This window comes from Drosophila nasuta, chromosome 2R (genome assembly GCF_023558535.2).
Source record: "Drosophila nasuta strain 15112-1781.00 chromosome 2R, ASM2355853v1, whole genome shotgun sequence".
Taxonomy (NCBI): Eukaryota; Metazoa; Arthropoda; class Insecta; order Diptera; family Drosophilidae; genus Drosophila; species Drosophila nasuta.
The window spans coordinates 2,278,977-2,291,160 of NC_083456.1; the positions used below are offsets into that span (position 1 = coordinate 2,278,977).

The 12,184-nt window shown below is 39.0% G+C and overlaps 3 protein-coding genes and 1 long non-coding RNA gene across 7 annotated transcripts in view; 1 reads left to right on the plus strand and 3 right to left on the minus strand.

Moving 5' to 3' along the window:
- LOC132785029 (extracellular sulfatase SULF-1 homolog) overlaps positions 1–4,249 on the minus strand; it is a 30,521-nt gene extending 26,272 nt beyond the window's left edge. The window contains exons 1-2 of one of the 3 annotated variants that reach the window (XM_060790988.1): positions 4,156–4,249; positions 3,463–3,633 (exon numbers count right to left, since the gene is read on the minus strand). The gene's annotated coding sequence lies outside the window, so the exon portion shown is untranslated. Of the gene's footprint in view, positions 1–3,462 lie in introns of all 3 variants that reach the window. The other 2 variants (XM_060790987.1, XM_060790989.1) reach the window with 2 other exon arrangements.
- Positions 338–1,771, minus strand: LOC132786375 (uncharacterized). The gene is made up of 3 exons (XR_009632438.1): positions 1,378–1,771; positions 760–1,317; positions 338–607 (listed from the first exon to the last, which is right to left on the minus strand). It is a non-coding gene; the product is annotated as an uncharacterized LOC132786375 (long non-coding RNA).
- Positions 4,250–6,153: 1,904 nt separating the features above from the next.
- On the minus strand, positions 6,154–8,081 carry LOC132784362 (serine/arginine-rich splicing factor 1). 2 transcript variants are annotated; one of them, XM_060789922.1, is made up of 5 exons: positions 7,815–8,081; positions 7,300–7,669; positions 7,137–7,237; positions 6,958–7,041; positions 6,154–6,887 (listed from the first exon to the last, which is right to left on the minus strand). In XM_060789922.1, exons 1-5 carry the CDS (start codon positions 7,976–7,978, stop codon positions 6,878–6,880), a joined length of 729 nt encoding a protein of 242 aa, XP_060645905.1. In that variant the 5' UTR covers positions 7,979–8,081; the 3' UTR covers positions 6,154–6,877. The 2 variants fall into 2 exon arrangements, with proteins under 2 accessions (XP_060645905.1, XP_060645904.1); XM_060789921.1 differs by having other exon boundaries at positions 6,154–7,041; positions 7,815–8,080.
- A 172-nt stretch (positions 8,082–8,253) lies between these two features.
- LOC132784361 (transcription factor Sp2) lies at positions 8,254–12,058 on the plus strand. Its single transcript, XM_060789920.1, has 6 exons — positions 8,254–8,890; positions 8,947–9,368; positions 9,426–10,131; positions 10,194–11,485; positions 11,541–11,718; positions 11,783–12,058. The coding sequence occupies exons 1-6, from the start codon at positions 8,750–8,752 to the stop codon at positions 12,026–12,028; spliced, it is 2,985 nt and encodes a 994-aa protein (XP_060645903.1). The 5' UTR covers positions 8,254–8,749; the 3' UTR covers positions 12,029–12,058.
- Positions 12,059–12,184: the final 126 nt, after the last annotated feature.

The window sequence follows — 12,184 nt, forward strand, 5'->3', positions numbered from 1 at the left end:
TCGGTATAGGGAATTTGTTTATACCTTCTTTTTGTGTTTGACTTTGAAAAATGCTGACATGCTCATTATTAAAAGTGCACAAAGAGCTATTAATTGATATCCAAAGTTATATGAATATGCCTGAATGAGAAGTGATTCATCAAAGTATTCTGAGAATGATTGCAGCAATTTATTATCAGAATTAACTACCCTAAAGATTTACTGTTTCAATTGATATACAAATCTTGATTTCATAGAATTTACAATTCTCCCCTGAGCTTCCGTATTATGAAATAAAAAAAAGAAAGAAACAACTCGGTAGAATTATTTTGAATTATTAAATACAATTTGTTTGCAATAACGATTGATAAATTTGGGAATTTCACGTAAATTGCACGTGTTGAAAAACACAGCAAACAAATGAGTTCGTATATACATTTGCTTGCATACATATGTATGTATATATTTAGGTTGATTCGCAAAATATTTTAAACGTGGGCGCCTTGATTAATGATTTTAAATAATTTACGCTTATTAAACAGAACGCAAAGCGTGCCGCTTTATAGGGTCATTGAAAAAGTATCCCTACATGGACGGTGTTAATTGAAAATATTTCTGGGAACTTGCGCTGAAAAGAAAAGAATTTTGACAGCTGCAGTTTGTCTGAGTCAAATGATTTCCGTACAGGTAAAAATATTGAAGAAAATGTTGAAATTTCTTATACGAATTTTGAACATTTTGTAGATACCAAAAAACGTTCAGATTTCCACATTTACTTACATCAGCGAAAGCGAATTCTTATCGTCTGAATAATAGTTATTACAGCTAGTAGTTTCATATTTTGCTTTTATTGCATTTCTGGTTGCCTAGCCACATTCTCTTTTCATGGCTTGTTTCATCCTGCTCAAGCCACAACTCTCGTCTGGGTTGATTTACTTTGCTCTCATTTTGTTTTTTCCTTCACGCTTATATGTTTTATTGAGATTTTTTTTTAGTTTTAATGTTGTCAGACAGGATTTTCCACTTTAATGCAGTCGACAACATTGAGTCGCTGCTGATGTTGCATTCGGCGCGGGTATGCAGCTCATCATGCAGCTGGAATCCACAGCGCATATTGACCCTGGATTGTGCATCTCCAAAATGCTCTCTCTGCATTCAGCAACTGGCGCGGTCATTGAGGTTAATCTCGTCTTTATTCATATTTCTAAGCGCATTATGCAGAATGTTTTCTTTGAAAACTGTGCAAAATTATGTTAACCAACCCCCTCTTAGGCAGTATACAATTACTTATGTTCCCATCCCCAAAACAGGCGCGCCAGACCGGTGCAGGCCCATTACCTTAACGCGTTGAATTATTTTAATGCCACTGCAATTACGTGTCTTTTAGTAGATGCATACCTAGCTACATACATATATACATATATATGTATAGTACTTGTGCCCGTATAAGTATAATTAGGAAGCAACCACCACCACCACCTCGCCCGCTGTGGGACCTATTGTCCCTATTGTACCGACCGCAATCTTCCTTAATGTGATACCCGATTTTCTGACGTGTTTTAAATCACACCTTCCGCTCTGACAAAATTGCATGCGAAAAAGTGGACTACAATTTGTTTGCAGAGCACGTGACAATGGCAGTATTATTGTTCTTAGTAATAAGGCTAACAATTTGTGCTATGAGATACTCTAATTATAACTAATTTGTGTAAATTATACAAATGTAAAAAATAATTTAAAATTATTGACAACCCGATTGACAACTTGATCGAATTCAGTTCACAGTTCTTAGCGCTTTACATTGAGAATGATTTATTATGTGGCCGAGGAAGAAAGAAAAATTTTAATTGATTTGAACGATATTAGTGGCTGTCAAGTCAAGCAAGTGAATTATGTACAAATTCAAGTATGTATATGCAAACTAACATACTACGAGTATATGCTAATTAACACTTGAAATAAAATACATAACAAGTTGGCTTCAATTAAATATTCATTCACAAAGTATCGCACAATATTTTTTGCAACCGGTTAAAGGCGCAACAAAACCTCGAAGCGCTCTCCGCACAATTAAACGGCGCCCAGAACTCGTGTGTCGCGAAGCCAGTGGCGCCGTTATGTAGTGTTCGTATGATGTTAATGTAGTTAAATGTCAGTGAGTCTGTATGTGAGTAATACTAATAGTCATATGGGTATTAGGAATTATTACTAATGACTGCAGTCTGCTTGCATGCAGGCTTGGCACATAGAATATGGTAGATGCGAGCGGGCTTGCTATCGAATTAGGAGCTTCTTAAGGCGTGTATATCAGTGTTCAGTTCAAGTTATGACAGATTGTTCGCTAAACAAGATTGTTGCGATATATTCTTCACATTTACATTCACATTCACTTGTGTTTATTGCGGTAAATCTTCGACGAAACGCAATTCTCAATTTCATATAAAGTGTGCAACAAAAACCAGTTACAAAGTTTTGAGGCACGGCCTGTATACTAAAAGCCATTGAGGAGCCAAAAAAGGCCTACAGAAATTTCTCCGTCAAAACAATTAGACAGCCTGGCGGGTCTCTTACAACTTGTTGCCGTTGCTGTTTCCACAAACTAGCGCAGACAAGCTGGAAAAGTGGTTTGCCGGGCTCGTCTATAGGATAGGCCTCACTTTGGGTACGTCTTGGTCTTACACTTCCTACTACTTTCAACGCCAAAACTAAAGTATGTGATTAAATGCGTTGATATAGGGGTAACCTAAGGAAAAGCGACAAGCGAACATTGAAAGAGAAATCTAGCCGTATCTTGCATGCCTTAAAAATACTGAAATACAGTATGTATATAATTTATTATGAAAATTTTCAAAGTAATAATAAAATACCTACCATGGACTTATGGTATAGAACAGTAGGGTAGTGCAAAAAAACATAAAACCGGTTTCGCATTTAGGCTAGCCAACTGTCAATCATTCGCTAAAATGAACTCTGACATTAGCAATAACGAAGGCGAGTCCATATAAACGAACTCACTACGCACCTGTCACAATGACAAGCAGCTTACTGAATTAAAAACAACAGCATGAACGCGCGATAAGCATCTCAGACGAACATCGTGCCGGAAAAGCCCGACGCGCAGATCATCAAATTAGATAAGAGAGACCGGCAAATACATACGCAAGAATGGTAACGACCACACATACACACACAGAGACACACAAGATTCGAATCACTCAAAGAGGTGCAAAGCGAAAGAGATAGAGAGAGAGAGAGAGAGAGAGAGAGACAAAATGACTGAACGAGAGTCAGGTAAATAAACGCACTGATAAATAGACATGCCGGCAGCTTGTGTTGATCTTGCAACAAGGCAACCACATAGTTCATGTGTTCCACATCAAGTTACACGACACCTACGTGCCTTCGGCTATTATTAATATTAGAGTAGGTAGCCGCCCAGTGATAGAGCTGAAACAAAATTGTGTAAATCTGCCGAATACGCACCTTTTGGTTGTTATTGTTGCTGCTGTTATTGTTATTGTTGCGTTATTTCGACCTTGTATACACATATATACATATCATGTATTTTATTTTGTTGATTCGAAAAACTTGTCTTCTTGTTTACTGCTTAAATTCCACTTTTATTTATTTCTTACAGCTTATTTATATTTCAGCCTGAAAATTTAATTAAAATGATAAACTCAATTAACCCGTTGAACGCAGTAATAAAATACACGATCGACTCTTCGACAATGGCAATAAATCATTCAATCAATGAGTGAGAGTCTATGGGGAACCAAAAAAAATGCCGCCTGTGATAAGCACAAAGCCCAAGCGAGAGTACCGATTACAAACAAAAGATGCTTAAAGTAAAGATTTGACCTCCGGTTCGATTTCCACATAAACGCACGACTCTTTCGTTTTGCGTTTAGCATTACCGGTCGCCCACACGCCGCGCTGCGATGTCTGCTGGACACTCAGCTACTTGCAAGTAGCGTCAATGCACTTTACGATATAAATAATAAGTATAATTTAAAAAGCTCGCTGTCAATGTGGATGCGTTTGGTTGGATGGATCATTTAATATTGTGAACAGAATGAGAGGCAATTTTGTTGACCGTCTTGCACACTAGTCACCGATTATTTCTTTGTTTTGGCGCACTTTCTGCTACCTCACAGCACTTCTACACACACATACATAGTTGTATTCTTGGTCGCGGCAAGAAAACGAATTTTCTTGTTGTGCCTTTCGATTTGCGAGAGACCGCGACACAACCACCACGTTCACAGCTTTTTTTCGACTGACCGCGTTGAGCACTATAACAGCGAACAGCAAAACTACTTAGCAGGGAGCTGTTAATAACAGAAAACATTACATTATTTCCCAAACCCTTAAGATATTGCAATTATAACAAAACGTCTTTACTTCAAATTTCTAAAATATTAAAAAATACGACCTACATGAACTGTTCCTTAGGATTTTGTTAATTTACAGTGCTAAATATGTTAATTTTAAACGTTTATAACAGAGCCAGAAGAGCATAGCAGCATTTATCGCTAGGCCAATGTTGTTGATTTAAAAAAAAAATTGAAGCCAAGCTACCGATTAAAAACCAAGAAATATGCAATTGTTTGGCGAAAATGAATAATAATTTGAAATGCAGTAGCTTACCACTGGAAAAATAATATTTTAATTTAATTGAAATTTTGCGCGCAAATTATCGATAGGTTTCATATACTTCTGTTAAGTTTACATTAACTCTGCTAACACTTTTAGTGGATTTTCAAAAACCGGTATCAAATAATATAATCGTGCCCTCCTACAAAGCAAATCAGCAATAGTCAATCCAAAAACGAGACACATCTTTTAAAGAGCTTGAAATCATATTATATTATGTATGTTGTTAGCATTTAATAACAGCTAAACAAATTGTCTCAAACATCAATGCATGAACTTTATCCACCTATTAAATATACTCTAGCAATATTGAAAAAAAATATTTCTTCACTCTATAATTATTATTCAATTCATACATGTTTAATTCTTTTGGAAGCGACCCTGCATGTCCGTCCAATAGAGCTTTCCCGTTGTGAGCACAAACAACCACTAATTTAGTCAGATCCTCAAATAATAGGAAAAATCAAGATATTTTTTTTTCGCAGTTTGTGATTTATTAAGCTTCAAAAATATATGACTTTAATACTAATGGTGTGAAAACTATAGTTAGTTATGGTAAAAATAGTGAGCACAGAACATAGCACATACATATATCGAATTAATGTCACTGGGAGTTTAATTTGTATGGCGGGTTCTCTGCACCGATTTCTTTGAGTGTGTATACTACTAATTATTACGTTTAGATAAAAATAAACCTCATGCAAATTATTATGGCTACATATTTTGGGCCTGAGGTGATAGTCCAAACTTGGACAAAATCAAACAAATACACGTATATAAGGTAACTGTTTTATATAAGATATTTCTTATAAGTATACAGTATACATTAAGCGTCTAATTCACCATAAGTTGGTTGTAACATCAGTTAAGACGACAAGTGTTAAATTTTCAAATATTTTGATTATGTAAAAGGTAAACAGATAAAACTCAAAACAGTTGCTAGGTCGCATAATTCGAACATACCACAGTCAGAGATAGAGGAAGATCACAAGGACCGGGCACTATCCAGCGTTGGGCGCAAGACAACGTTGGATGATGCGGAAATTCCATTAATATGGGCGCAAAGGCCACGAAACATGGTGAGGTATGTGAGTAAACGGTATCCAAAGTGAATGTAGTGAAATGCGAATTTAGTTCCTAATCCGATGTAAAACGAATGCTGAAGTGAAGAAGCACGAAGGGATGCGTTTCCAAAATCCTTGCATATCCTGTCCATGTGCACTGGTTCATTATCGTCCAAATTAATAATTGACAATCTCTTATACCCACTTAAAACGACTTTAATCCAAATCGAAACACACATAAACCCAAAAGATGTAACGAGTGAGGCGCACTGAAGGGTTTCCAAACAGTTTAAGAGCAAGGAGATTACACTCAATCAATGCATGTCCGTCATGTTTACAGCTCGAGCGCAGTGGGAAATTGTATCCCACGTTGTCCTAGCGTTTTACATTTTATTCGCATTCGCGTAAGTATGAAATATAATGCCTAAATCCGAATCCTTTATGATTCCTAATATCCAAATCCTTTTGTTTCCTGATATATTATTTATATAACACACAATTTACGCTTTCCAAATATCCTGACACCACAACCAATTTTTTTTCCAAATCCACATTACACTTCACATCATCATTATCAAAATTATCCTTTCTCCTCATCCTCATCCTTATCCTTCCTCCTTCTCCAACAATCCTCATTATACTCCAAACATAAACGCGCAAAAATTGGGAAGAGAAGAAAATAAAATGAAATATTAATAATTTGTAAAATTGTTCGCAATAAAAATTGTTGTGTTCTGATTCTTATTCATTTCATTTGTTTTACATATATATTTTATTAATATTAGATGCGGTTTCTTTTTTGTTAAGTTTGAAGGGAAATAAATTCTAATAAAATATGCAACCAAATGTTACAATGTTTGCCCTAGAATTATAATTATTGTTTTAAATTAAATTTGTCAAATATGTTTTTGTATTTTTTGTATGCATTTGAATAATTTAAGAAAATTTTCTTTGCAGTAAAAGTGAAGCAAATATTACTGCTGCCTGCATTCCTAATTTTCAATTCGCAACGGATTTCTCCAGTCTTGAGTTCAGGTTGTATATTGATTATTAATTGCTTGATCTAGCAATCAATCACTTGACAATCAGTTTTCTTGCATAATTAAACAAACAGTAAGTGTAATTATTAATGGGGCGGGAATTGATGGTTCTTGATAGTTAGTTATAGTTTGTGTTTCCTAATTTTTCCTGCTCGTAAGAAATTTTTAGATTAATGGATAATGATTGTATAATTTAGTAATTAGAGCGTGAGCGAGACCTGGAATAGGATTGACGACGCACTGGGGAATATGTTGGTGTGCCGCGCCGACGTGGTCGGGATGAGAACGAACGTGAACGCGACCTGTAATCGATAAGTTAGTCAATTATGGGAAATAAAAAACAATCAAATCAATCAACTGTACTTCAACGTTAACTCTTGTGTCAACCTCCACTCACCTATCACGATAATCGCGGCTTCCACCGCCTCCTCCGCCACCCCCACCACCGCGTTCATTATCACCGCTGTCTTCGCGCACCCGTATATAGGCGACTTCTCCCTACAATCAAGAAGAATGTTACATGTAAAGAAGAAAATCCCAAGTCCCAGTAGAACACCAACCTCATGTGAGCGGAAACGAGAATCGTCCAGCTTCTTAATGGCGTACTTCATGTCCTCGTGACGCAAGAACTCTACAACTCCAGAGCCATCCTTGTAGGTGTCAGCAAAACAAACGTCTCCCGCTTCACGCATGTGATCCTTAAGGTCTTGCCATGAACCAGATCCAGGCAGCCCCGTCACCATTACGCGATATTGTGAACGTTTAGCTGGTGGTCCACGGCCACCCATCCTTCCACCACCATCGCGGCTGCGGTCGTTGCGATTGTTGCCGCGATAGCTGCCTGGACCGCCTCCGCGAGGAAACTCAACACGAAGGCGATACCCATCATAGTCATATCCATCGCGAGCCTTAACTGCATCATCGGCATCTCTGTATAAATAAATATAAATTGAAATGGTCCTCCAATTGTCGAAACATACGTATATGTATGTACTTATGTATATTGTGGGTGGGTACATATAAAAATGCACAAACAAAACAGAGTAGGAAGAAGGGTTTCTTTTTCATTACTCACCGCGCGTCTTCGAATTCAACAAAAGCAAATGGCGGACCACGCCGATTCTTCAAATCGACAAATGTTACTTTGCCAAACTTGTGGAAAAGATCTTGGATATCCTTGGTGCGAATATCTGGCGGCAGATTTCCAACATAAATGCGACATTCGTTTCTAGAACCCATTTTATAATATTTATTGCTTTACTGCGATTTGAATTGTCGTAGTTTTGTAAATTTTTCAGAACTTCCGTCACGCAATTACGCACACAATTGAAAACTGCACAAATACATACACAAATGTCTATACCGATAGAGAGAGACCGGGTTATAAAATTTAAAAAATACTTTTAATAGACAAAAATACCGAATATACCATGGTCATTATTATAATCGATTATGTGTAAAAGTTCGTGTAAAACGGCTCAGTTTTACGTAAACTTCATTTATTTACTTTTTTGTTAACACAATTTTGTTAACGCAAAAGCAAAAAAAAGTGTACAAAATTAATGGTCACTCTAAAGATGCAACCATTGGTTATCGATAACAACGAAATTGATAAGTGCAGCGTGATTAATTGGGTTGGCAGCATCGTGCATATTATATTTTGTTGGTATTATTTGTGGTATAATTTAGTATTCGTTTACGGTATTGCGGCGTCTGCCTTTACAAATACTTTTTTTTTACAAAATAAAAATGAAAATATTCTATTCATGCACTCGAGGAAAGCTGAAAAGTTAAGTCAACGGGTGTGCAAATATGAACATATTTCAAAATGTGCAATAGCGTTTTACGCGGGAGTCTCTTGATTTTGTTGTTAGTCTCAGCTGCAGACAACAAACAACCTTGAACATTTGTTGAGTGTGTGTGTGCATGTGTATTGTGTGTATATAAACAAAGTGCGAACGCGGGAACTGCGACTGTTATAAATTTTGTGAATTGTCCAGTGTTTTAAATATGTCTACTGTACGTTGCATAAATTTTTGGGACTTGTGTCGTATTTGCACGGCAAGCAGTGAACACAAAATTAACATCTACTCACCCGAAGGTCGCGCCAAAAATCTTGGTCACAAAATCTCCGAGTGTCTCCCAGTGCAAGTAAGTAAATCATTGATTGGTGAATGAGACAGATAATACATAACATTCTCTCGCAGATCAATGAGAAGGACCGTCTTCCCAAAGTGGTCTGTGGCCAGTGCGCTCAGCAAGTGGAACAAATGTACGAGATGCGTAACATTTCAAAGAACTCACAGACCATACTTAGCAACTGGCTTAATCATCGCTCACTGCAATGTGAAGACAAGGTTTTCATTAAAGATGCCGTCAATGAATCTGGCAAGAGTCTTAATGTGGTTGGCCAAGCTGCCTCCGGCGGACAAGTCGCAGGCGGTAGCGGAGTCGGCAGTTATCAGAACAACGATCTGCTGAGCAGCATCATGCAGGCTGTTGGCATGCAGGTGCAGCAACAACAGCCCCAGCAGTATACGATCACTGTTGATAATCAAGTCCAGGCGCCACCGCACCCACCCCCAGTGATGCCTCAAGTCCAGCCGGAGGTCAAGAGCGAGAAACAAAAGTAAGTAAAGTCAATTCGAAAACTTCTTAGTTACTGTTAATTATATTTCTACCTAAGCACTCTCGAGGAATTTATCCGTTTGAAGCCGGACATCAAAATCACTCCTCTTAGCAAAAAGGAGACCTCCGCTCAAGGTGTCACAACTTCCATATCCCAAATTAAACAGCAGCAGACGCAACCACAGCAACAACAGTTGCAGGCGCAAACTTTAACAGCAGTACCGGCTCCAGCTGCTCAGATCCAATTGCAACCACAGCAACTTAATGAGCTCAATGTGTTACTGCAGCAACAAGCGCTTATCCAGCAACTTCAGCAGCTACAAGCGCAGACACAGACACAATTCACAAACTGCGCCGATGATGCAATGAGTTCCGTAGACAATAAGAAACCTAAGCTGAATTTTGTGCTTTCTTCGCCAACTGCAACTCCACAATTTGCAAGTAGCCTGCAGCAATTTGGTGGTGTCACAGGTACACAGCCCCAAATTCAGCTTCAGCTTCTGCCAGGCGGAGTTTCTGGCAACACAGCGTCCTCAAGTGGTATTACAGCAACGCAGCCACCCCAGCAGTTTAATGCTGCAGCTCTGCTGTCCAGTCTGACGGGAAGTCAAGTTGTTGGGGGAAATGCATCCGTCAATATGCTGTCGCCGAATAAATGTTTCTTGCCGATAACAATACGTGATGAGAATTCGGATCAGCAAATTGTGGCGCATATAGACACCAAGAATCTTATGTTGCCCACTACATATCAAGTCCAAATGAAGGTGTGTTATATAAGCAAATTTTGTAAAGAATTGATATTTAACATTCTCATTTGTATTTTCAGCTGCAGCCGCAATTAGCCACTGCGGATGGCCAGCCAATAATGCAGTTGACACCTACCTCCATTCCGGCTACGCTGCAATTGACACCACAAACTAGTTTTCAGCCAGCAGCAGTGTCACAGCCAAATCAGTTGCTTATGCCGCAGACACAACCGCAGCTGCAACCAAATCCCCCACAACAGCAGTTGCAACTGCAACAACAAACCCAACAGCAATTGCCGCCACAGCAAACACATCAACAACAATTGGCACCAACACAGGCGCAAGTCACCTCACAACAAATCATAAGATCTCCGCGAGCCAACGTCGTCAACCCTCAATTGGTCATCAGGAATGTTGGCACTGAGTTAAACACGCCTGCAAGCAGTAGCGCTACAGATGGTTCAGTCATTTTCAAGACGCCTTCGCCCCGACAGCAACCAGCTCAGCAACAGGTTAAATTTAAAAGCACACCGTCAAGTGTTTCATCGAATAATGCTGGCAACTTGGAGCTCAACAAACGGCCTGCGTTGGTCAAACAGCAGCCAACAATTGCATCCAGTAATGTGGCTGCTCTCCAACGACTTTCATCGCATACAACAATTACCAAACTAACAAAACCACAGTCGTCTGGAGCTAGCAACAAAATGCCCTTGTTAACTAAGCAGAATATAACTATAAGTCGCATTCCAGCCCAAGCACCGGCCAAGCTTGATTCAAAGGTTGGATTAACAGCGACACCTCAAACTTCTGTGTCAGCTTCAACTCCAGCACCAACACAAGCATCCCCTAAGTCTCAGTCAACACCACCGCCAGCTTTGGCTCTACAGGTTTCACAGCCAAGTGCTGTAGTCACAAGTATTGCCAACCAAAGAAAAATTACTCGAAAGCCGCCAGAACAACAACCGAATCAGCGATCAAAAACCGGGCGTCCTCAGCAACAGATTTTACCTGTGCCCGCCCAGCAAACGACAACACAGCCTCCGCAACAACACCAGCCGGTAACGAATAGTTTAGTATGCGATACGTCAACGCCGGCATCAGCACCAGCACCAGCTGGTGGTGTACCTTACCTTAATCTGACCTGTCCCACCTGCCTACGCGAGTTCAAGAAAAAGGAACACCTCACACAACATGTGAAGCTACATGCAGGTCTTCGACCCTTCAAGTGCACAGAAGATGGTTGTGATAAAGCATTCAGTCGTAAGGAGCACTTATCCCGTCACCTGGTATCGCACTCTGGCCAAAAAATGTTCACCTGTGAGGATTGCAAGAAGCCCTTTTCACGCAAGGATAACCTCAACAAGCATAAACGGTAGGTCTCCTATAACTCAAAATTGAACAATTAGTTACTCTTATTTAATTTACAGTACGCACAGTGCACAACCTAGTGAGATCCGATTGCACAGTTGCGAAATTTGCAATAAAAACTTTGCATCGAAGCAACATTATGAAAAGCACCGCGCGATGCACAAAAAAACGCGTCTGGATAATCCACCAGCAAACACACAGGCTACAAGAGGTGAACAAGAGGCTGCCAAGTCGCAAGTAATATAAAGCATAATATTTAGGCACTCATCTGGATCCATGTAATAATTAATGGCATTTTTAGGAGGTGTATGAGGTGAAATCGACAGAATCCGCACCGCCTCAAACTCAGCATTCTCAGACACAAATCCAGCAACAACAGCAGCCACAAATTATGCACGTGGATCTTGATGGTAGTACGATAACAATCACGCAGGCATCCGATTCGAATATGCAAACATCATTGGCTAATTTTGTTCAACTAGGCTTTTCCCAGTTTCAAAACTCGAGCGGCCCAGCAAATCAAATAGTTTGTAAACTTGAAAAGTAAAAATTAAATTAATTAAATTTTAAGCTCGAATTATTTTCTAGTCTTTGGCTTAGATTTAGTTTAGTCTCATATTCTTGCCAATGTTTTATTTGTCATGTCTTAGACATATTTTAATCTAATGTCTTATTTATTTTGTTCTTAATACAAGTGCAATAT

What these genes read in the sequence shown, in the direction of transcription:
- LOC132784361 (XM_060789920.1), top strand. Translation starts at nt 8,750, where the DNA reads ATGTCTACTGTACGTTGCATAAATTTTTGGGACTTGTGTCGTATTTGC. An exon ending in CCGAGTGTCTCCCAGTGCAA is followed by an intron (nt 8,891 to 8,946) that starts GTAAGTAAATCA and finishes ATTCTCTCGCAG; the next exon opens with ATCAATGAGAAGGACCGTCT. An exon ending in AACCTCAACAAGCATAAACG is followed by an intron (nt 11,486 to 11,540) that starts GTAGGTCTCCTA and finishes TTTAATTTACAG; the next exon opens with TACGCACAGTGCACAACCTA.
- LOC132784362 (XM_060789921.1), bottom strand. Translation starts at nt 7,978, where the DNA reads ATGGGTTCTAGAAACGAATGTCGCATTTATGTTGGAAATCTGCCGCCA. An exon ending in GTTGAATTCGAAGACGCGCG is followed by an intron (nt 7,670 to 7,814) that starts GTGAGTAATGAA and finishes TTATTTATACAG; the next exon opens with AGATGCCGATGATGCAGTTA. An exon ending in CTCGTTTCCGCTCACATGAG is followed by an intron (nt 7,238 to 7,299) that starts GTTGGTGTTCTA and finishes TCTTGATTGTAG; the next exon opens with GGAGAAGTCGCCTATATACG.